Source organism: Carcharhinus amblyrhynchos, chromosome 18 (genome assembly GCF_965287045.1).
Source record: "Carcharhinus amblyrhynchos chromosome 18, sCarAmb.v2.hapA, whole genome shotgun sequence".
Classification (NCBI taxonomy): domain Eukaryota; kingdom Metazoa; phylum Chordata; class Chondrichthyes; order Carcharhiniformes; family Carcharhinidae; genus Carcharhinus; species Carcharhinus amblyrhynchos.
This window is the reverse complement of record NC_137341.1, coordinates 44,741,000-44,766,456: the sequence shown is the minus strand read 5'-3', so window position 1 is coordinate 44,766,456 and position 25,457 is coordinate 44,741,000. Positions and strand designations below refer to the sequence as shown.

Sequence of the window (25,457 nt, the reverse complement as noted above, 5' to 3'; positions counted from 1 at the left end):
TAAAAAATGCATCTGAGAGTTCTGAGAGATTCAGTCTCGAGCCTACCTTAGCTGCAGTGGACCTGCATCTTTTGTTTAAAACAAGTAAATGATTAATTATAGCAGTTAGAAACAGCACTTTAATTTGAAAAAGCACAATGCGTGTTGGGTAAACAGCGGCAGACCTTCCAATTAAAATGTGCTCGCCAAAGAAAACTGAACATAGAATTATACAATCCCCATAGTGTGGAAGGAGTCCATTCATTCCATTGAACCTACACTGACATCAATCCCAACCAAGTAAAAACCACGATGACTCCGAAATATGGCGACTTCTTGTGAGCTGTGCCCGGCATACACTCTAATTCTATCTTTTACTCTCATTCTATGCTTCTAAAACTCTATTCTAACTCTTATGAACTCTCTAACAATGCACTATTATAAGTTGACCTTTCTCTACACCCTAGCTATGACTATGACACTACATTCTGCACTCTCTCCTTTCCTTCTCTATGAACGGTATAGCACGCAAGAAACAATACCTTTCACTGTATATTAATACATGTGACAATAATGAATCAAATTAAATCTATCTCTATAATCTCATATATTTATCCTTGCTAGTCCCCATGATACAAAGGGGCAATTTAGCATTTTTTAAATTCATTCGTGGGACATGGGTGTCGCTGGCTGGCCAGCATTTATTGCCCATCCCTAGTTGCCCGAGGGCAGTTGAGAGTCAACTACATTGCTGTGGCTCTGGAATCACATGGAGGCCAGACCAGGTAAGGACAGCAGGTAAGGAAACCTTCCCTAAAGGACATGAGTGAACCAGATGGATTTTTCCAACAATCAACAATGGTTTCATGGTCATCAGTAGATTCCTAATTCCAGATTTTTTAAAATTGAATTCAAATTCCACCATCTGCCCTGGCGGGATTCGAACCCAGGTCTCCAGAACATTCGCTGAGCTTCTGGATTAATGGTCTAGACATAATATCGCCCGGCTATCGCCTCCTGCCTTGGCCACTGTGGCCAATCCACCTAACCCTCACACCTTAGGAGTGGACAAGCTGAGATTTTCTGAATGGCTCGGTTTGACTCATATGGTAATTATAGCAGGGAATATAGTTAATGGAATCGCAAAGGCGGCTCTGTATGAGAACTGCACATTCAGAATATGCAAATAGCTGGTGTTAATATTGGAGGAGATTCATTCACAGGGATCCGGGGGAAAGGGAAAGTAGTTATCCCTTTTTTCCCCAGGACCATGAGTAAAATAAAGCAAGAAAAAAATTGAATCGTTCAAATAATGTGATATGAAGCAACCTAGATAGCAGAGAAAGTGGTTACTTGGAACAAGAATCACGCCCGGGGAGGGGGGCAAATGTGGGTTTTATCTAATTTTTTTTTTGGAAATGCATTTTGCAGCTTTCGAGATAGTTTGCCAGATAAAAAAATATGGATCCCAGTGCAGGGAGGGACTGAGAGAAGGTTGGAGTGGAAAAAAGACTGCAGCTGTTTCACAAGGAGGGAGGAATTGCTGTAAAAATGGAAACCTCATTCAGCCCCCACTCTCCTCCCTCACACACACACACCCTCCTCAATCCTCCTTCTCCTAACCCTGTTGTTGCTTATTGGGTGTGTTGTGCTGTCACTCACTGGCCTCAGAGGCTGAGCCTCTGCTTGTTGCAGCCAGTGTGAAACTGACAAGGGCAGAGGAGGCGTTCTTCCTCGCAGCGTTTGGAGATACTGACAGCGGTGGGGGAGGGAAGCTGGGGCTGGGGCTGGCAACGGCAGCAAGCACTTCGCAGCAGGCACAGCAATGGAGACTGGCCCCTCTGCCTGCCTCTGGACTACACCCCGGGACTGAAACACACCGCCCTGAAAAGATGGTGAGCGAATGTTTGCAACGGCTGTGTTGATACAAGGGAGAGAGGGAGGAAATTAAAACAAAAAGCCCCCGACTCGCTGGTCCTCCGCACACTGTCTAACCCCCTTTTTTTTTAGCTCGATTCAAATCCAGCAGCAGTGGGTTAGGGGCGCTGCTGTCTTGTAGCGAGTGCAGGAACCGCAGCGAAACAAAGCGACGCAACATTGAAACGTTACCCGTGTCAAACCCCGCAGCTGATCGTTCAGCCGATCCTCCGGGCTGTAGAATCAGCACTTGTGTATCTGTACCTGTGTATCTGGATGTGTGTGTCTGTATGCCTGAATCTTAGTGTTGTGTGTGTATCTGGATGTGTGTGTGTGTCTGCATGTGGGTACGTATGTGTGTGTGTGTGCATGGATATCTATGGGTGTGCGTGTGTCTGTCTGTATGGGTGTGTGTGTGTGTGTGTGTGCAAGGGTGCGTGTGTGTGACTGTGTCTGCCTGTATATGGGGGTGTGCGCCTGCCTGTATATGGGGGTGTGCGCCTGCCTGTATATGGGGGTGTGCGCCTGCCTGCCTGTATATGGGGGTGTGCGCCTGCCTGTCTGTATATGGGGGTGTGCGCCTGCCTGTCTGTATATGGGGGGGCGTGCATGTGTGCCTGTCTGTATATGGGGGACGTGCGTGCGTGCCTGTCTGTCTGTATATGGGGGACGTGCGTGCGTGCCTGTCTGTCTGTATATGGGGGACGTGCGTGCGTGCCTGTCTGTCTGTCTATGGGGGACGCGCGTGCGTGCCTGTCTGTCTGTCTATGGGGGACGCGCGTGCGTGCCTGCCTGCCTGTCTGTCTGTATATGGAGGGGCGCGCGTGCACGCCTGTCTGTCTGTCTGTATATGGGGGGTGTGCGTGCGCGCCTGTCTGTGTGTGTATATGGGGGGGGGGGTGCGCCTGCACGCCTGTCTGTGTCTGTATATGGGGGGGGTGCGCCTGCGCGCCTGTCTGTGTCTGTATATGGGGGGGGCGCATGTGCGCGCCTGTCTGTGTCTGTATATGGGGGGGGCGCGTGTGCGCGCCTGTCTGTGTCTGTATATGGGGGGGGCGCGTGTGCGCGCCTGTCTGTGTCTGTATATGGGGGGGCGCGTGTGCGCGCCTGTCTGTGTCTGTATATGGGGGGGGCGCGTGTGCGCGCCTGTCTGTGTCTGTATATGGGGGGGGCGCGTGTGCGCGCCTGTCTGTGTCTGTATATGGGGGGGGCGCGTGTGCGCGCCTGTCTGTGTCTGTATATGGGGGGGGCGCGTGTGCGCGCCTGTCTGTGTCTGTATATGGGGGGGGCGCGTGTGCGCGCCTGTCTGTGTCTGTATATGGGGGGGGGCGCGTGTGCGCGCCTGTCTGTGTCTGTATATGGGGGGGGGCGCGTGTGCGCGCCTGTCTGTGTCTGTATATGGGGGGGGCGCGTGTGCGCGCCTGTCTCTGTATATGCGGGGGGTGCGTGTGCGCGCCTGTCTGTATATGGGGGGGGGGCACGTGTGCGCGCCTGTCTGTCTGTATATAGGGGGGCATGTGTGCGCGCCTGTCTGTGTCTGTATATGGGGGGTGTGCGCGCCTGTGTGTGTGGGTGGGGGGCGCGTGCGCCTGTGTGTGTGGGTGGGGGGGGCGCGCGCGCCTGTGTGTGTGGGGGGCACGCACGCGCTTCTGTGTGTGTGTGGGGGGCACGCATGCGCGCGCTTGTGCATGTGGGGGTGGCGCGCGCGTTTGTGCGTGTGGGGGAGTCGCGCGCGCACGAGCGTCTGTATATGAGGGGTGCGTGCGCGTTTGTGTATGTCAGCATGGGGGGGTGCACACGTGTGTATGTGTGTCTGCATGGGGCAGTGCGCGCGTGTATCTGTATGGGGATGTGCACGTATGTCTGGTAGTGTACATAATGTGTGCGCACGTCTGTGTGTGTGTGTGTGCATGATGGGGAGAATTGATCGGGTTTTTTTTCACTTTCCAGATGTATCCCAGGGGCTGTGTTGTAATTTATGGTTAAAATGTATCAGATTCGATTGCCACAGATCATTCTGCTTCTCCCAAATGGTGCATTTTGTTTTGCCAGAGCGAGTGATTGTGTTACTGTGTTTCCCTGGTCAACATTGATCAATTTAAAAAGATTAATTGTTTTAAAGATATTTTAACATGCCGGCAGTTGCTGTGGTTGTGTGGTTAGGTGGGGGAATATTGTGGAATACACAGAGTGAAGGGTTCGAGCTGGGACTAACCCATTGCTTGTTGCCCAGGGTTTATTTGCATTAGTGAACAGTTCAGACCTGTCCACGATTGCCAGCTATGGTTGTGGTCTTGGGGTCAGTGCAGGTTATAAAATTCCTGTTGTTCCCCGCAATTGTTTGTACTTCCTTATTTTATTATTCTGGATTACTAATCCCATCCTGGCAGTGAAGCCAATTACAAGCAGGGATTGAGAGTAAATCCCAATTAGAAAGATTTTACCGGAGAGACGCAAATCCCAGTGAAGTTTTCACCAATCAGTTGTGTCATTTGTGGAAGGTGCTTTTTTTTTGTTTTGTTCACTTGTTTCAGGTCAGATACGTTCAAACAAGTCATAGAATTGGTGCGTCACGGTGGCCTCACAGTGCCAGGGATCCAGGTTCGATTCCGGGCTTGGGTCACTGTCTGTGTGGAGTCTGCACATTCTCCCCGTCTCTGCGTGGGTTTCCTCAGGGTGCTCCGGTTTCCTCCTACACTCCAAGCATGTGCAGCTTGGGTGGATTGGCCATGCTAAATGCGTGCCATTGTGGCGATAGGGTGGACAGGAAGGCTTGGGTGGGATACTCCTTTTGTTGGGTCAGTGCAAACTCAATGGGCCAAATGGCCTCTGTGTGCACTGCAGGGATGTCATCAGTTGCCTTGAACCTATTGATTGATTGCATTTTCATAATCACAGGCTGTAGGGTACGAGGTTTGATCCACAACACTTTTAGCAAGTTCTTTATAGCTTAGAACATAGAAAAACTACAGCACAAACAGGCCCTTTGGCCCACAAGTTACGCCGATGATATCCCTACCTACGAGGCTTACCCATAACCCTCAATCCTATTAAGTCCCATGTACTCATCCAGAAGCCTCTTAAAAGACCCTATCAAATTTGCCTCCACCCCCACCGACGGCAGCCGATTCCACTCACCCATCACCCTCTGAGTGAAAAACTTACCCCTGACATCTCCCCAGCACCTTAAACCTGTGGCGTTACATTCTTGTATGAGCTTAAACTCATACAAGAATGTAACGCATGAGGAAATGGATAGTCAGTTGCCAGCATCTAGAACTAGCAGCTTTAACCCCTCTTTACTATTCCTGAGAAGAATCAGAGAATCCCTACAGTGCAGAAGGAGGCCATTCAGCCCATCAGTTCTGCACTGACAACAATTCCACCTAGGCCCGGTTCCCGTAACCCACATACTTACCCTACTAATCCCGGGACACTAAGGGGCAATTTAGCATGGGCAATGCACCTAACCCGCACATTTCTGGATTGTGGGAGGAAACCGGAGCACCTGAAGGAAACCCACACAGACACGGGGAGAACGTGCAAACTCCACACAGACAGTGACCCGAGCCGGGAATCGAACCCAGGTCCCTGGAGCTTTGAGACAGCAGTACTGACCACTGTGCCACCGTATTGCCCCAGAATCAAGTGTCCCGTTTAGTCATTCGATGTGTTGGTGTGCATACTAGAGTCTATTTCTGTGTTTTGGTTACACTCTGTCCCTAATTAAATATCTTGAGAGTTCTTCTCTGTAAAATGAGCTTGGCAGTAAAGTAATTGTTGCTGTGATCTACACCAGAATTATATTCAATTTACCAGCTGTCTGTATAATTTATGGCCAGTGTTCCCTACAGGATCCAAAGGACAGAAACTGGGCAAATGTGAGACAGTGTTAGATTTTATAATGTTTTTGATGTTTGCAGAATAAGGAATTAATCCTCAGCTTTGGGAAAGAAGTGATTACTTTTTAGAGTGTTGCACCATTCGATATGACATTTAACACTTCAAGGGCAAAGGTTTTTTATTATTATGTAATAGAACTACACGAACATTTACTGCAACTGGATTCAGTAGTTATTAATTTGTGTTAGGAAATCAGCAAGTAGCTTGAATAATCGCAGTAACTCTCCTTCCCTTTCTTCAGTTTATCCAAGCCGTCTGGGGGCAAGTGTCTTGAAGAGGTTTTTGCCCACTGCAGTGAATAGGAAACAGCCTTGAATCCCTGTGGCTGTTGTGTTCCTGCTTAGGTCAGAGATATTAAAAGGCAAACTATGTAATATCCTTTTAGAAAAATAATGCCCAAGCACTATGAACTACAGCGGTTCTTGGATCATTCCCGTCGCCTCAGTTCCTTCCCACGACTGACGTGCGGAATTGCCAGACAAAAATGTGTGCTGTCCAATGCAAAGTTCTCCGAAACAAACCAAATTATTATCGTTTGGCTCAACACATAATTGCACAAAAACGATAAAGCGGATTTTCACGGTAACTTCATTGCAGTGTTAATGTAAGCCTGCTTGTGACGTGAATAAGTAAACTTTAAGCTATGAGAGGGAATCTCAATGAACAAAGAAAATTACAGCACAGGAGGAGGCCCTTCGGCCCTCCAAACCTGTGCTGAACATGCTGCCAACTTAACTAAAACCCCCTACTGTTCCCAGGATCATATCCTATCGCATAGAAACTTATAACATTCTAATTGGGGAACATTCTTTCTGAATCGACCCTATGATGGGGGAGTCCAGAACTAGGGGGTCATAGTTTGAGGATAAGGGGTAAACCTTTTTAGAACTGAGGTGAGGGGAAATTTCTTCCCCCAGAGGGTGGTGAATGTCTGGAAATGACTCCCACAGAAAGCAGTTGAGGCCAAAATGTTGTCTGATTTCAAGACGGAATTAGATATAGCTCTTGAGGCTAAAGGGATCAAGGGATATGGGGAGGGGGGGTAAGGGGGAATTAGGATGTTGAATTCGATGATCAGCCATGATCAAAATGAATGGCGGAGCAGGCTCGAATGGCCTACTCCTAGTTTCTAACTTTTTCGGTTTGAACCTTTCTGCAAGAGAACCAAACCCGATTGCGTGCAACTAATTCAGAACAATTTGAGGGGGGGGAGGGGAGGGGATATCTCACATTTTAAAACATTGCGGTGGTGGCTAAATACATTTTAAAATTTTTTCTTATTATTGTAAAAGCTTGTTTTTAAAAGATCTTCATCTGTGTTAGTTCACGTTGTCTTGTGTGTGTGGACTGAAATAAGAGGTTTTATATTTGTCGATATTTGCTATTTTTAAACGTGCACTGAGTGTGGCTTTTGAGGCAGTGTTATTGATTCTGACGCACGAGTACAAGTTAATACATTTTTGCTCCCTTAATAAGGGACTGTATTCTCTTGGTGAACGTTTGAGGAGCTCTGATCGTATAGGAGGCCTTTGGCGCAAGCCGCATTGACAAAATTATTATTCTTTCCCGTCAATTTGCATCTTGTTTAAAATAAATCACTTTTTTTGGCTTAGGTACTGGAAGCTGCTTTATACTTCCCCTGCGTTGGATTTAACTGGTTTGTAAAAGTGATTTGAGGTTATTGCTTTTGGATACGGCTTGTAATTTTGTTTTCAAGAAAGGAATTTGTAATCTGTAGGTGGATGACTGAAGAGAAATAATGTCCCTTTCATGTCGCAGGAAGTGTTTGATTTATTATTGTCACGTGTATTAGCATACAGTGAAAAGTATTGTTTCTTGTGTGCTATACGGATAAAGCACACCGTTCATAGAGGAGGAAAGGAGAGAGTGCAGAATGTAGTGTTACAGTCGTAGCCAGGGTGTAGAGAAAGATCAACTTAATACGAGGTAGGTCCATTCAAAAGTCTGATGGCAGCAGGGAAGAAGCTGTTCTTGTATCTGTTGGTAGGTGACCTCAGACTTCTGTATCTTTTTCCCGATGGAAGAAGGTGGAAGAGAGAGTGCCTGGGGTGCGTGGGTTCTTAATTATGCTGGCTGCTTAGCCGAGGCAGCGGGAAGTGTAGGCAGAATACTAACGCTAATTAATTATGGTCACTGTTGCTTTTTATGCAAATCTAGCAGCTGATTTGTACCCAGCAACGTCCCACAGACAGCAGATTAGATAACGGACTAGCTTTGGGGATGCTGGTTGTGGGGTGAATGTTGGCCGAGGAGAACTCCCTTCAAGTCCTGTCACTGGCTCTTTACCTACAATATCAACTTGCTTTAAGCTAGCGCCCAAATGTTTTGATCTACTTCTCCCAGCCAAGGCAAGAGGTGGGGGCAGATGAGGGAGAATTCTTTACAAGAAACTAATTTGTGGCAAATTTATTGAGAGGTTGGGTGAGGCTTGGGTTGTTTTCCCTGGAGCGGAGAAGACTGAGGGGCGACCTGATCGAGGTGCTCAAGATTATGAGAGACAGGGACAGAGTGGATAGGGAGCAGCTGATCCCCTTAGTGGAAGGGTCAGTCACGAGGGGACACAGGTTAAAAGTGAGGGGTGGGAGGGTTAGAGGGGATTTGAGGAGAAACCTTTTTACCCAGAGGGTGGTGAGGGTCTGGAATGCGCTGCCTGGGAGGGTGGTGAAGGCGGGATGTCTCACATCGTTTAAAAAGTACTTGGATGAGGACTTAGCACGTCATAATATTGAAGGCTATGGGCCAAGTGGGATTGGGTGGGCAAGTCCCTTTGGTGCAGAGTCGATGAGCGGAGGGGCCTGTTCTGCACCGTAGGATTCTAATTACTCTTGAACTGACTTGCCCGCTCTGCTATTTCAGAGGGCTTGGAGTTGGACGTAGGCCGGACTGCTTAAAAATGGCCAACTTCATTCCCGGAAAGTCAGATGGGTTAAACAAATGATGATAATTGGCTCGGTCACCTTTTAGTGAGACTAGCTTTATAATCCATTTTCATCGATTGAATTTAAATGGCCACGGTGGGATTTGAACCCATGTCTCTGAAGCGTTAGCCCAGCTCACTGGATTGCTAACACCAGTCTCCCCTTGAAGGAGAGCTGAGGCTAGGAAGATGATTAAACATTAGGTCACGGAGGAGGTCAAGGAATTAGAGAGTGGAGCGCACCCACCAGTACAGGGATGTAGGGGAGTGCTCAGAGTCGGAGGAGTAGTGAGGAGAGGATGTCGCAACGTTGGGAGGAGGTAACAGATATGGAGGAGAGGGGATAAAGAAACTTTAAATACCATAATTTTATGTTGGAGGTTTTCCGGGGAAGGACATAAGTCAACATGCGTTGAATAATGTTTGAGTGGGACTTGATGTGGGATACATGTGGCTGAATTTTGGAGAGGGGAAGATGGTATTCCAGCCAGCAGAGAATAGTGGCTGGAATTCTCCGATGTCATACTGTCCCGCCGCCAACGAGAATGGAGAATTTAGTGCTCAGTCAAATCTCAATTTACAGCAGCGGGACTGGAAAATCCCAGTTTTATTAAGTTTTTAAATTTGATTTATTAGTGTCCCAAGTAGGCTTACATTAACACTAGTTACTGTGAAAATCCCCTAGTCGCCACACTCTGGCGCCTGTTTGGGTACACTGAGGGAGAATTTACTACGACCAATGTGCCTAACCAGCGTGTCTTTTGGACTGTGGGAGGAAAGACGTGCAGACACAAGGAGAATGTGCAGACTCCACACAGACAGTGGGCCAAGTTGGGGATCGAATCCAGCTCCCTGGCGTTGTGAGACAGCAGTGCTGTGGGCAAGGTCAGAGAATTCTGGAGTCGGGAAACAAAAACTTCCACTTTGATTATATTTCCCACAACCACCTTAAAGCGCTCGACAGAAATACTTCTAAACCGTCCGGTACAGGAAAAGTGAAATTCACTGCAAGTTTCGACAAACAGCAGTGAGATAACGATCAGATCTTCTGTTGTTGATTGCAAAGTATCGGCCGTGACGTGAAAGAAACTTCTCTAAGCTGTTTTGAAATCACGCAATGCGATCCTTTGCGTCTACCTCCAACAGTGCAGCGGTCCCTCGGAACGGCACCGAAGTAACACTTGAAATCGCAACCTTGCGACTCGGAATCGAGAGTGTAGAGGCACAGCTGCCAAAAGTGTTAGAGGACTGGAGGGATCCAGCAGCAGAGGGGCTGGATGAGGGGCAATGGTGTGTAACATTACAGGCCTGAGAGGAGATCATCCTTGTGGGATTGATCGGCAGAGTTTGTAAGCGGTGTCTTGAGACAGCAGCAAGAAAGGTGGAGGGGTGATCAGAGTCTGGGACAAGCCGGTTTCAGCGATGGTGATCATGAAACTGTCACCGGTGTTTTGTACGAACCCATCTGGCCCACACGTCCTGGACATTTTCTCTTCCATCTCCTTCTGTCAGAAAAAAGATACACAAGTCTAAGGTCACATACCAGCCGACTCAAGAACAGCTTCTCCCCTGCTGCTGCTGCTGTCAGGTTTTGATTTACCTTGTATTAAGCTGATCTTTCTCTACACTCTAGCGATGACTGCATTTTTTAGTTTAGTTTATTATTAGTCAGAAGTGGGCTTACATTAACACTGCAATGAAGTTACTGTGAAAACTCTAACACTATATTCTGCACCCTCTCCTTTCCTTCTCCCCCGTGTACTCCATGAACAGTATGCGTTGTCTGTATAGTGCGCAACAAACAATACTTATTGCTGTATACCAATACATGTGACAATGAGAAATCAAATCAAAGGATTTTGTTTCGGGAAGGAAATCTGCCATCCTTATCTGGCCTGGCCTACGTATGATTCTAGACCCACAGCAATGAGGTTGACTTTAAATTGCTCTCTGAAATGTTGAGTTTGGGGCAATTGGGGGTGGGCAACAAACTCTGGCTTTGCTAGAGATGCCCACACCCCATGAAGGAATAAAGGAAACAAATATATGTTACCTCCCTCCACATTCTGTGTTGAATGGGGTCTCCCTATGCTGTACTGTTCTACAACTCTATTCAGAGGTAAGAATGTGGGGTAGAAAGAGAAGCAAAAAGCTTCTGCGATGGTTGGAGTTGTACGGGTGTAACCAAGCAACACAGCTGCCTCACCCAGTTCACCACTGGCGGAGAAGGATTGTGAGATTTTGCGGGTCAGAGGCTGCAGAGAGATTGAGGAGGGTGGGAGATTAGTGCACGTCCGAGTCACAAATGCACGGTGGCACAGCGGTTAGCACTGCTGCTTTGCAGCTCCAGGGTCCTGGGTTCGATTCCCGGCTCGGGTCACTGTCTGTGTGGAGTTTGCACATTCTCCTTGTGTCTGCGTGGGTTTCCTCTGGGTGCTCTGGTTTCCTCCCACAGTCCAAAGATGTGCGGGTTAGGTTGATTGGCCATGCTAGGAAATTGCCCCTGAGTGTCCAGGGATGCGTAGGTTAGAGGGATTAGTGGGTAAGTATGGGGATGGGGTCTGGGTGGGATTGTGTTCGGTGCAGACTCGATGGGCCGAAGGGCCTCTTTCTGCACTGTAGGGTTCTATGGTTCTCTTGGTTATGATTATTATGTTGATGTAGGAAGGGCACGAGCCTGTTTGGAGCGATGGGAATGGGGAGTTGCAGGATTGGGTGCTCCTGGATCTCGGGAGCAAGATCTTATTGAAGGAGCTCTGAAGAGGAAAGGGTGGTTGGAGTGGGATGTTGGCTGGTGAGGATAGAGCAGCTTCCGGGTAGCGGTGGTTTTGAGAGAATTCAAGTTCAGGGAAACATTTAGTATCAGGAGGAAAGAAACAACTGGAGTTGAAGGAACGGGAGGAAAGCGTGCAAGAAACAATACTTTTCGCTGTATGCTAACACATGTGACAATAATGAATCAAATCAGCAAACTTGAAAGGGGACTTTGGTCACACGGGTGTATAAGGAGTATAGTAGGGGGCTGAGTGTTGAGGATGATGGTGGAGGAGGTGTGGTTGCCTATTCTTACTGATTGCGGTCTGTGGGTTAGGAAGTTCAGGATCTTTCTCTACGCCCTAGCTATGACTGCAACACTACATTCTGCACTCCCTCCTTTCCTTCTCTGTGTAAGGTCTTTACCTGTGTAGCATGCAAGAAACAATACTTTTCACCGTATTCCAATACATGTGAAAATAATAAATCAAATCGAAGGGGCATGTGGCAATTTTGGTCAAAAAGATTGAACCTTGAGCAGTTGCTGCATTGACACATTAGGATATGTACCCAGAATGTGGAGTGTTACAAATGAAAATCTATGGGCCATGATAATATCCTTCCAATTCACTCTCACCGGAGTGAGATGATTGATCCAGTTTACTCATTTGGGTCGATACTTTGGGGTTACATGTTCTGTAAAAGGTGGGGGGAAAATCTGTTTGAAAATGACATAGCTGAGTGTAGCTAAGAGGTACAAGTTTTGACTGACTTTGTGACATGGGTTTGTACTGAGGTTCCCAGGGAATCTTCAAAACTAGTTATGAAGTCAACATTACATTCCAATTACTCTCACATTTAGGATACGGTGCCACTGTGTGGCACATGGCACAGTGGTTAGCATTGCTGCCTCACAGTGCCCGGGATCCAGGTTCGATTCCCGGCTTGGGTCACTGTCTGTGTGGACTTTCTCCCCGTGTCTGCGTGGGTTTCCTCTGTGTGCTCTGGTTTCCAAAGATGTGCAGGTTAGATGGATTGGCCATGATAAATTGCCTCTTAGTGTCCCAAGATGTGTAGGCTAAAGGGATTAGCTGGGTAGATACTTGGTGTTGCATGGAACAGGCCTGGGTGGGATTGTCCCTTTGGGAAATTACATGAGTTTACAAGGATAGAGCTTGGGTGGGATTGTTTTCAGTCCGCTCGATGGAGCGAATGGCCGCCTTCTGCACACTAGGGATCCCTATGATTCTAAATCTTTTTTACTGAAGGTAGTTGTTCTTAAAGAGCTGGATAGTTCCTGTTTTTGGACTGCATCATTAAAACTGGGCTGGGCGTCTTTAGCAGGTTCACAAAGTAGCCATTAATGTGGAGAGTAACAGGAATAGATCATTGGCAAAAAAGCAGGAGGATAATCTCTTTACAATCACTGTCAGGGAGGATCAGAATTAATTCATCCCATTCCATATTTAGTTTCAAGTTTTGATCTTTCCCTGTTAAGAATTGCACAATTCTGGATTCCAACCTTTGCAGTCAAGAAGAAGAATATCTCCCACATCAAATTTGATGTAGTCAGATTAGAAGCTAGCTCACCCTTGTCATTTGATTATTTTCAAATTTGAATTGATTTATTATTGTCACACGTATTGGGATACAGTGAAGAGTATTATTTCTTGCGCACTATACAGACAAAACATACCGTTCCTTGAGAAGGAAGGTTTAAAGTTTGTTTATTTATTTAGTAGGCTTACACTAACACTGCAATGAAGCTACTGTGAAAATCCCCTAGTCGCCACACTCCAGCGCCTGTTTGGGTACACCTGAGGGAGAATTTAGTACGGCCAATGCATCTAACCTGCCCGTCATTTGGACTGTGGGAGGAAACCGGAGCACCCAGAGGAAATCAATGCAAACACAGGGAGAACATGCACATTCTGCACAGACAATAACCCAAGCTAGGAATTGAACTTGGGTCCCTGGCACTGTGAGGCAGCAGTGCTAACCACTGTGCCACTGTGATGCACAAGGAGAGGGTGCAGAATGTAGTGCTACAGTCATAGCTAGAGTGTAGGGAAAGATTGGCTTAGTATATGATAGGTCCATTCAAAAGTCTGACGGCAGCAGGGAAGAAGCTGTTCTTGAGTCGGTTGGCACGTGACCTCAGACTTTTGTATCTTTTTCCCAAAGGAAGAAGATGGAAAAGAGAATGTCCGGGGTGCCTGGGATCCTTGATTGTACTGGAAAAGGGCTACTAATTAATAGATTTTTAAATGCTAAGTGTATTTTGCTTTCGATAAATATAAATTATTTAAAAAAATCTTTGTCTTCTGGGTCTAAAGTTGCATTAAAATCTGACAGTAACAACTTGAGTATGCCAAAGCGTCCTGTTGTAAACTGGAATATCTTCTTTCTGAAGGAAACTATGTATTTATGGAGCAAAGTTTCTGCTCTTGTCATTTCCTACTCATTATCCACTCGGTTCTGGTAAACTGGAAATGGCAACAACAGGAACTTTTAAATGGGCCTGATTCTTCTTTTGCACAGCAGAGCAGTTTCAGCCTTCCTGGACCCAGTGGGAAGTGTGATAAAGTGCAGCCCAGCAGCTTAAAGTAAAAAGTGTAAGTTCATTAGTGTCACAAGTAGGCTTACATTAACACTGCAATGAAGTTGCTGTGAAAATCCCCTAGTCGCCACATTCCGGCTTATACTGAGGGAGAATTTAGCACGGCCAACGCACCTAACCAGCACGTCTTTCGGTCTTTTTTTAAATTCATTTGTGGGACGTGGGGGTGTCACTGGCTCGCCAGCATTTATTGCCAACCCCTAGTTGCCCTCAGGGCAGTTGAGAGTCAACCACATTGCTGTGGTTCTGGAGTCACCTGTAGGCCAGACCAGGTAAGGACGGCAGATTTCCTTCCCTAAAGGACATTAGAAGTTTGTTTATTTAGTCACAAGTAAGGTTTACATTCACACTGCAATGAAGTTACGGTGAAATTCTCTTAGTCGCCACACTCCGGCGCCTTTTTGGGTGAGTGTGGGAAGAAACCCATGCAGACACGGGGAGAACATGCAAACTCCACACAGACAGCAACCCAAGCCAGGAATTGAACCCGTGTTCCTGGTGCTGTGAGGCAGCAGTGCTAACCATTGTGCTTCTGTGCCATCCCATTCGTGAACCAGATGGATTTTTCTGACGATGGTTTCATGGTCATCAGTAGATTCTTTATCCCAGATATTTTTCGTTGAATTCAAATGCCACCATCTGCCACGCACAGGATTCGAACCCGGGTCCCCAGAACATCAGCTGAGTTTCTGGATTAAAAGTCTGGCGATAATACCACGAGGCCATCGCCTCCCCTGTGTCTGTGGGAGAAGGGTCAAAAACAGTTCACAATTTTTGCAAAACCTTTGATTACTAATAAGAACTGAAGCAGTCCCGGTCCATATGCAGCGAGACAACATTCAGCCTTGGGCTGAGAAGTGGCAAGTTACATTCGCAACACACACACACACACACACAAGGTGCCAGGCGATCGCCACCCCCACTACAGGAGGAAAGTTAACCATCACCCTTTGACATTCAATGGTTATCACTGGCCAGAGACTGCACTTGTTCAGCCTTGTACTGTGAATACAAGAACAAATGAGAGGCAGGGAATTCTGCAGAGTAACTCACCCCCTGACCCCCCCAAAGCCTGTCCACCATCTACAAAGCACAAGTCAGCAGTGTGGTGGAATACTCTCCACTTGCTTGGGTGAATGCAGCCCCGCCAACTCTGAAGACACTTAACAACCCAGAACAAAAAAGCCTATTGATCGGCAGTGTGTACCACCTTCTACATTCACTCTCTCCACCACCAATGTATAGTGGCGATAGTGTGTACCGTCTACAAGATGCACTGCAGCAACTCAACACAACACCTTCCAAAAACCCACCCATAAGAACAAGGGCAGCAGATGTGTGATGACTGGGTGGCACAGTGGTTAGCACTGCTGTCTCACAGCACCAGAGACCCAGGTTCGATTCCCGGCTTGGGTCACTGTCTGTGTGGAGTTTGCACGTTCTCCCCGCGTCTGCATGGGTTTCCCCCCTGAGTGCTCTGGTTTCCTCCAAAGATGTGCAGGTTAGGTGGATTGGCCAAGCTAAATTGCCCCTTAGTATCAGCGGTACTAGCTAGGGTAATTGCATTGGATTGTGGTTGGTGCAGACTCGATGGGGGCCTCCTCCTGCACTGGAGGATTCTAACCAGCTGCAGGTCCCCTCCATGCCATTCCAGACTTGGAAACACGTTTCTGTTCCTTCGCTGTCGTTGGGTCAAAACCCCAGAACTCCCTCCCTGACAGCACTGTGGGTGCACCTACACCACACAGGAGGCTGCAGCAGTTCAAGAAGACAGCTCACACCATCTTCTCGAGGGCAATTAGGGATGGGCAATAAATGTTGGCCTCGCCAGCAATGCCCACATCCCATGGAGGAATGAAATAAAATCAGTGACTTGTGTTGATAATGCCAGGAGTTGCTTTGTTTGCACTTTTAAGCAGATTATATTTGATATGAGTGTGAGTGCAACTGAATCATGCTATAAAAGGCTAAAACTCAATGATGCAAATTGTAATGAAAATCACCAAAGCTGTGGGGGCACATTTAATGTTGTATCACAGAGCAGGGCTGCTACACGGATCAGACTTAGGGAAGAGTATTAATTTAAAAGAATTAAGGGCAGCACGGTAGCACAGTGGTTAGCACTGCTGCCTCACAGCGCCAGGGACCCAGGTTCAATTCCGATCTTGGGACACTTTGTGTGTGGAGTCTGCACATTCTCCCCGTGTCTGCGTGGGTTTCTTCCGGGTGCTTTGGTTTCCTCCCACAGTCCAAAGGTATGCAGGTTAGGTGGATGGGCCACGCTAAATTGAGCCTGTTGTCAGGGGGATTAGTAAGGTAAATGCATGAGGTTACCGGAATAGGGCCTGGGTGGGATTGTGGTCGGTCCAGACTCGATGGGCTGAATGGCCTCCTTCTGCACTGTGGGGATTCTATGAATACTATTTTTCTTGGTATTTGAAAGATCTGGGGATCATAGTATCACAGAATTGTTACAGCACAGGAGGCCATTCAGCCCATCATGTCTGCACCGGCTCTCCAAATGAGCATTTAGACTCAGTGCCATTTCCTTGCCGCCTTCCTGTACCTCTGCACATTGTTTCTATTTAAATAATCTTTGATCTAATAACTAATGCCTGGATTGAACCTGCCTCCACCACACTTCCAGGCAGTGCATTCCACACCTGAGCCACTTGAACGTGTGAAAAGTTTTTTTTCACACAGCTCATTTGCTTCTTTCGCAACTGGCTTTAAATCTGTGTCCTCTCGTTCTTGATCCTTTTATGAGGGGGACTGTTTCTCCCTACCTGCTCTGTCCAGTTCCATTGTGATTTTCAACATCTGAATCAAACCTCCTCCGAGCCGCCTTCTCTCCAAGGAGAACAGTCCCGACCTCTCCAATCTACCCTCATAACCGAAATAAATATATATTATAATCCGTTAAATTGAATATCTTTTGGGAAAACTAAACACAATATGTATGAATTGGAACTACCCCAAGTCCTGACCTCAATGATTCTGCCCATGTTTGCGAGCTAAAGTAAAACTAAAGTTTACTCGTGAGTATCAGAAGTAAGGCTTACATTGCAATGAAGTTACTGTGAAATTCCCCTAGTCGCCACACTCTGGCGCTTTTTCAGGTCAGGGCACCTAACCAGCACATCTTTCGGATTGTGGGAGGAAACTGGAGCACCCGGAGGAAACCCACGCAGACACAGGGAGAGCGTGCAGTCTCCACACAGACAGTGACCCAAGCCGGGAATCGAACCCGGGTCCCTGGTGCTGTGAGACAGCAGTGCTAACCACTGGGCCACCGTGCTGCCCATGCTTTAACAGGCACTAGATGTGCCTTAGGCTGATTGGTGTAACAAATTGACCCTAAATTATTCTCCCCTTTAATCTGGTTTCCAATGGGGGTACCATAAGCATAGACATGGGTCAAGGGTGGAGGAGGAAAAACACATTGTTAAGATGGTGGCGTGGGCTCATTGGGCTGAAGGGCCTGTTTCCCATGCTGTGTTGTTCTTTGTTCTTTGGATAGTAACATAGGAATTAGGAATAGAAGTAGGAATTCCACTCTTCGAGCTTGCTTCGCCATTCAATCAGATCATGACTGATTGCTCCTTAAATCCACCTCCCCACCTGTTCCCCATATCCCGTTAACCCATTTTTGAAATCGGAAATATATCCATCTCCTTGAAACCATTTACTGATTCAGATTCCACTGCGCTATGGGACAGTGAGTTCTACACATTCACCATCCTCTGTGAGAAGTAGTGAACCAGATGGATTTTTCCGACAATCAGTAGATTCTTAATTCCAGATATTTTCTACTGATTTCCAATTCCACCGTCTGTCGTGGTGGGATTCGAACCTGCATCCCCAAAACATTAGCTGAGTTTCTGGATTAATAGTCTAGCGATAATACCACTAGGCCATCACAGCATTTAGCGGTTTATTCTTAATTAGCTTGAATTAAAAATTAAAGATGAAGATTTGAAGTTAATTTAGTTCCCTTTGAGCAACCACAATATGAGTTGATTTGAAGGACATTTTGTTTTGCTACTGATAATCCAGAAAGCTTCAAGGCACATAATTTTAGAATCCTTTCTTGAAAGGTTGTTCCACAGTTACTGGCAACCCTCCAGCACACAGTGCTGTTAGCACTGCTGCCTCACGGTGCCAGGGACCCTGGTTTGATTCCTGGCTTGGGTCACTGTCTGTGTGGTGTCTGCACTTTCTCCTTGTGTCTGTGTGGGTTTCCGCCGGGTGCTCTGGTTTCCTCCCACAGGCCGAAAGATATGCTGGTTAGGCACATTGACCATGCTGCATCTTCCCTCAGTGTACCCGAACAGGTGCCAGTGTGTGGCGACGAGGGGATTTTCACAGAAACTTCATTGCAGTGTTAATGTGAGCCTACTTGTGACACGAATAAATAAATGTGTAGGTTAGGTGGATTGGCCGTGCTAAATTCCCCTTTACTGTGCAAAGGTATATATGTTATTATTAGCTATGGTAAATGTGTGAGGTTACGGGTATTTGGGGGTCGGGGAAGGCTGAGTAAGATGCTCTTTCAGAGACTTGGCGCAGACTGGATGGGCTAAATTGCCACCTCCTGCACTGTAGGGATTCTAGGTTCATACCATTGATCAGACCATCTGTTCTCTGTAATGTGTCACCATATATTTTAGAGTGTGGAATGAATGGGATGGCTATTTGATAGTGGCTTCTTTACAGCTACCCTGTCCTCAGCCAAAGCCTGTGTACGGCGATCAAAACTTGGAATGCGAATCATGTTTCTTTGTGCATCCTTGCTGTTGGGTTCTGAGGTCAATGTGACAAGCCCATTGATTTTGACTTGATTTATTATTGTCACGTGTGTTAACATACAGTGAAAAGTATTCTTCCTTGCGCGCTTTACGGACAAAACATACCGTTCATAGAGAAGGAAACGAGAGAGCGCAGAATGTATGTTACAGTCATAGCTAGGGTGTAGGGAAAGATCGACTTAATGCAAGGCAGGTCCATTCAAAAGTCTGATGGCAGCAGGGAAAAAGCTGTTCTTGAGTCAATTGGTACGTGACCTCAGACTTTTGTATCTTTTCCCAATGGGAGAAGGTGGAAGAGAGAATGTCCGGATTGTGTGGCATCCTTAATTATGCTGGCTGCTTTGTCGAGGCAGCGGGAAGTGTGGACAGAGTCAGTGGATGGGAGGCTAGTTTGCATGATGAATTGGGCTACATTCTCAACCTTTTTGTAGTTCCTTGCGGTCTTAGGCAAAGCAGGAGCCATACCAAGCTGTGATATAACCAGAAAGAATGCTTTCTATGGTGCATTTATAAACGTTGATAAGAGTTGTAGCTGACATGCCAAATTTCCTTAGTCTCCTGGGAAAGTAGCAGCGTTGGTGGGCTTTCTTAACTATAGTGTCGGCATGGGGGGACCAGGACAGGTTGTTGGTGATCTGGACACCTAAAAACTTGAAACTGGGTAACTCTGCACAACCGGAAGATCAAACCCGAGACATTCTTGATGCACATAGGTCAGCGCTATCTCTGTCTTGTTATTTATTGATGGAGAAGAAATGAAATACGTGTCTCCATTAAATCGGTCTCGTACACAGGAATGAAAACCTATTTTGTAATTCTTAAACAAGAACAAAATATTACATTGTGTTTTAAAAACCATGGATTAGTCGAATGGAGATATTTTTTTCCTCCAGGGTTTGGGGAAATACACCCGAGATAATGAATATACATTGTAATAGAACCCCTGCAGGGCAGATGGAGGCCATTTGGCCCATCGAGTCTGCACTGACGACAATTCTACCCAGACCCTATCCCTGAAACCTCACATTTACCCTGCTAATCCCTCTAACAGACACATCCCAGGACACTAAGGGATAATTTAGTATGGCCAATCCACCTAACCCGCACATCTTCGGAGTGTTTTCAGAACAACAAACCCTGATGTCGTATTTCTGTCCCATGTATCTATATTTGTGTGCAACTATTTGAAATTTGGCAATAACCTTTTCTAAGTTTATTTATCAGTGTCACAAGTAAGACTGACATTAACACTGCATTGAAGTTACTGTGAAAATCCCCTAGTCACCACACTCTGGCGCCTGTTCGGGTACGCTGAGGGAGAATTTAGCACAGACAATGCACCTAACCAGCATGTCTTTCGGACTGTGGGAGGAAACCGTAGCACCCGGAGGAAACCCATGAAAACACAAGGAAGAATGTACAAACTCCACACAGACAGTGACCCAGGCTGGGAATGGAACCCGTGTCCTTGGTGCTGCAAGGCAGCGGTGCTAACCACTGCGCCATCTGAGAATTGCAATGCAGCAGCGGCTCTTAAAATCCAAGCGTGCTCAGATATGGATTGACAACGATAAAGTTGTTGCAATTGAGTAAAATCGAGTCGAATGCTTTTGACCACCTGCATCGACTCTGTCCCAACAAGAAAAATCCTTATCCTCATTTCAAATTGCCCCCTCAATCTGTCCTTTAGCCCCTGTAACCACCTCCAGCATTGTGTCCTCCCTTGTATCCTTCAGTCCCATGACTAGCCATCTATGATCTTATGTCCAGTAGCTGAGCCTCCAACTGTCTCAGGTCACTATGGGCATTTCCTCTCTCTATATCTGTTTTTTGTAAACTCATCATCCATATTTTTAATTAGGCTTTAGTTTTGACTTATGCCAGTGTAGTTGCCAGTTCGTAGAATCCCTACAGTGCAGAAGGTCCATCGAGCCTGCACCGACCACAATCCCTTTGTGCATCCTTGCTGTGGGGTTCTGGGTCCCAATCCTCATAACCCTCCGTATTTACCCTACTAATCCCGCTAACACTAAAGGGCAATTTAACATGGCCAGTGCGCCTAACCCGTACATCTTTGGACTGTGGGAGGAAACCGGAGCGCCTGGAGGAAACCCACACAGACACGGGAAGAATGTGCAGAGTCTGCAAAGACAGTGGTCCGAGGCTGGAATCGAACCTGGGTCCCTGGCGCTGTGAGGCAGCAGTGATAACCACTGTGCCACCATGCCATCAAAAGTTCTTTGTTCCTTTTTCTTCCCCACCACCCCACCCACCCTCCCTCCCTACTCTCTGTAAACACGGATTGGGGAATTTTCTGTACACTTGGAATAGAATGGAAGCTGTGTCATGAAGTCAAGTGTTGCAAAGTTTGGACTGTGGATCTAAATGCATACATAAAAATACTGAGCCATGGCACCCCTGCCCCCCACCCCCACCCCCACCCCCATCGCCATGACTGAACAGTCTGTCACCATCTAAAGGATTAGGCTTGGACATTGAACATTATTATTGAGATGAGGTGGATCTCCAGTCTGAGTGGGGGGGATGGTGATGAAGAGATAGGAGAAAATGTTTAGAAGCCCTTTCACTAAATAAAAATCACCAGACAGCCGCTCCAACCTCTCGTGTCAGCAGCTTTAAACCTCTCAAACTCTGAGTCACACAGACTCGAAACACTCCCTGTTTGTCCCTCCACAAATACTGCCAGGCCAACTGGGTTTTTCCGGCATTTCACTTCACTGTAATTTTAGACAGTGAATAAGTCTCAAGTTTGAGCGTGGAGGCTAGTTTTTTTTAAAAAAAATACTTTATTAAGCTAGCTTTAAGATCAAATTTGCAATGGATACAACAGCATTGTGGACTGTAGCCTGCATTTTTGTCAAATCAGTGCTGGACCACTTAACTAAGATATCCAAATTTTAAATTAAATATATAAATTTGATTCACCTGATGAAGGAGCAGTGCTCCGAAAGCTCGTGATACCAAATAAACCTGTTGGACTTTAACCCGGTCTTGTGAGACTTCTTCATAGAACTACGGAATCCCTGCAGTGCAGAAGGAGGCCATTTGGCCCATCGAGTCTGCACGTTCTCCCCATGTCTGTGTGGGTTTCCTCCGGGTGCTCCAGTTTGCTCCCTCATACCAAAGGTGAGCGGGTTAGCTGGATTGGCTATGCTAAATTGCCCCTTAGTGTCAGGGTAACTAGGGTAAATGCATGAGGCTGTGGGAATAGGGCCAGGGTGGGATTGCTGTCAGTGCAAGCTCAATGGGCTGAATGGTCTCCTTCTGTACTGTAGGGATTCTATGATTATGTTCCACTTTAGCCTCATCTTTCCTCATCTAATCTATCATCCTAACTCTCTATATTCCCTTCCCCCTGTCTAGTTTCCCCTTAAATTCATTTATGCAATTCAGTTCAGCCAGTCCCTGGGTTGAAGGTTCCCCACTCTCACCACCTTCCAGGTTAAGATGTTTCCTCTGAATTTCCTGTTGGATTTCATGGTGATGATCTTGTATCAATGGCCTCCCAGTTACGCTCTTCCCACAAGAAACGTCCATTCTGTATCCACTCTCTCAAAACCTCTCACTGTTTTAAGGACCTCTATTAGGTCACCCCCTTGGCCACATTATTTTAACAAGCCTGATCTATATTTCCTCTCTCATTTCTGGTCTCATCCTTGTCAATCTTCTCTGCATTCTTGCCAGTGCCTCTGCATCCTTTCTATAATATGGTGGTCAGAACTGCACACACTGGCCAGAATTTTACCGTTCCGTCTGCCACAGGAATCAGAGCGGGCGAGGGGTGGACCCTTTTGTATCTCTCCCCTCACCTTAAACCTTCTAGCTTTAGACTCCTCTACCTTTGGGAAAAGATGTTGACTGTCTATGTTATCTATGCCCCTCATTATTTTGTAGACCCCTATAAGATCACCTCTAAGCCTTCTACACTCCAGGGAAAATAAGTCCCAGTCTATCCAGCCTCTCCTTATAACTCAAACCATCAAGTCCCTGGTAGCATCCTACAGTGACTGTAATGTAATAGATACACTTTGTAAAGCTGCTGAGATCTGTTACTATGTGAAAGTGGACATTTGAAATGGTTGTTTTGTTTAATAGACGCCTGGGATTTTTCAGAATCGTGGAATTCCCCTTTTTAACAGAAAACCCCAAAAACTTGACAGTTCTGGGGAAATCCCGCCTTTATTAAAAGGTGGCAAAACCAGCAACTTACCCGGATACGCAACCAAGCTGTATTTTCAGTGTCCAAAATTTTAAATCTAGATCTTCCTGTTGCAGCACCTGTTAAGGGTGGCACGGTGGCACAGTGGTTAGCACTACTGCCTTACAGCACTAAGGACACCGGGTTCAATTCCGGCCTTATGTGACTGTCGGTGTGAAGTTTGCATGTCTTCCCAAGTATCTGCATGGGTTTCCTCCCACAGTCCAAATATGTGTGGGTTGGTTGGTCATGCTAAATTGCCCCTTAGTGTCAGGGGGATTAGCGAGGTAAATATGTGGGGCTATGGCCTGAATGGGAGTGTTGTTGGTACAGGCTTGAAGGACCGAATGGTCTCCTTGGGCAGCACAGTGGTTAGCACTGCTGCCTCTCAGTGCCAGGGACTTAGATTCGATTCCTGGCTTGGGTCACTGTCTGTGCAGAGTCTGCAAGTTCTCCCTGTGTCTGCGTGGGTTTCCTCTGGGTGCTCCTGTTTTCCCCCCCACCAAAGATGTGCAGGTTAGGTAGATTGGCTATGCCAAATTGCCCATTAGTGTTGGTGAATTAGCCAGGGTAAATAAATGGGGTTATGGGGATAAGGCCTGGGTGGGATTGTGGTTGGTGCAGACTTGAGGAGCCATGTGGCTTTCTTCTGCACTGTAGGATTCTATGATGCTAATAACCCACTCCAATTTTTTTTTCCTTTTCAGATTATTTTTGCAGGCATCTCAACCCTAGCGACCACTTCGAGCCATCGGATTTGAAGCCGCACTCTCTTTTTTTGGTAATTTGAGATTGAAGGCTTACGCTGGACACTTGCCATGTCGATGGACCACAGCCCCACCACAGGAGTGGTCACAGTCATTGTCATTCTCATTGCCATCGCGGCTCTCGGCGCCTTGATCCTGGGCTGCTGGTGCTACCTGCGACTGCAGCGGATAGGTCAGTCGGAGGACGAGGAGAGCATCGTGGGGGAAGGCGAGACCAAAGAGCCGTTCCTGCTGGTGCAGTACTCCGCCAAGGGGCCGCGGGTGGAGCGGAAAGCCAAGTTGACAGCCAATGGGACAGAGGGTCATGGTTAACCTTCGGTGACCGGTTGACGACCGCAGCTTCTGTCGTCCGGACTAAGATGACATTTGTAGGATAATCATTCAAACTGTGAAGGTTTAGCTCTGTTTAAGCTGCTTATTGTAACGAAATAGCAAAGTTTAGCACAGGAGGACACGGACTAGCCAGCCATCTGTTGACCTGCAATTGCATGTTGTTGAGGAAGATCCAAGAACTAGCCATGTTTATTTTGCAGTGTTTCCTACTTGAATTCTAATCCCTTTTAACTGAGCCTATATTGATGGGAGCAACTACTGTACATTTCATCCCTACTGAACCTGTGGATCTCTGGAAAAAATAGATCCCTATGAAACTTCTAGTTTTCTGTACTGTGCGGGGATAGTATTACGTACTGAAGTGCAAAACGAACTGCTGTAAATGTTACCAGAGGAAAAGAGGCCTCATTTTAAGTGATCATCTTTTAGTGCTTATTCTGTTGTTGAGTCTAGGTTGCAATGTGGGGTGGGGTGGGAATACGCTGGTGTTCAGTGACACAGAACTACGGTAGAAATTATTGAGGGTGTTCAAAGTAATTCTCTTGTAAAATATAGTCTGACACTACTATTGTTGATCATATATTGCAGCTCTTTCAACCGGCTGATTAATCTAATCTAAAATTACATCACGCCCGCAGTTAGATCCTGTGTTAGCTTTAAAAAGGGGTTTGTTTAAAAAAAATGGAAGCGGTTGGGGGGCGGGGGGGGGGGTGACAGAGAGCTCTGTCATTGCGACAAGACCGCAAAATGAAAGACGCAGGATGGTTATTGCATTTTGCGCCTGAGTTGTTATGCTTGGACTGCTAGGATGCTACCATAGCACTTTTCCTGAACTGATTCTAGTCTGGGCCTATGATGGTGAAGGCTGGACGTAGTCACAGTCTACAAGTGATCCGGAAGGTCTCCAGCGGAGTTAAGATGGTGGCTGAGCAGTTTATCGTTTTTAATTAAAAGCATGTTTAATGGGATCAAATTGTACTTAAAACAGTTTCATTTTTTTTGTTAAAAAAAATGACTCGATAAAGATTGTGTGGTACTTTCTGACCAGATTTCTTTCCTCCTTCCTGTAATTCATAGTTTACAGAAATACATTTGCTGTCTCTACAATGTAACCCAAGATTTCACACTAGTGCAATATTCAAATGTAAACAAATAAAAGAATTTCCCCCTTTAACCAGATTTTTCTTTGCAAAAAAGACGTTCAAGAATGGAAAGCAGT

The 25,457-nt window shown here is 46.6% G+C and overlaps 1 protein-coding gene across 1 annotated transcript; it reads left to right on the top strand.

The window, feature by feature from the left end:
* Positions 1-1,725: 1,725 nt before the first annotated feature.
* snn (stannin) lies at positions 1,726-25,412 on the top strand. Its single transcript, XM_080206938.1, has 2 exons — positions 1,726-1,874; positions 23,846-25,412. Exon 2 carries the CDS (start codon positions 23,957-23,959, stop codon positions 24,215-24,217), a length of 261 nt encoding a protein of 86 aa, XP_080063064.1. The 5' UTR covers positions 1,726-1,874; positions 23,846-23,956; the 3' UTR covers positions 24,218-25,412.
* The last annotated feature ends 45 nt before the right edge of the window (positions 25,413-25,457 follow it).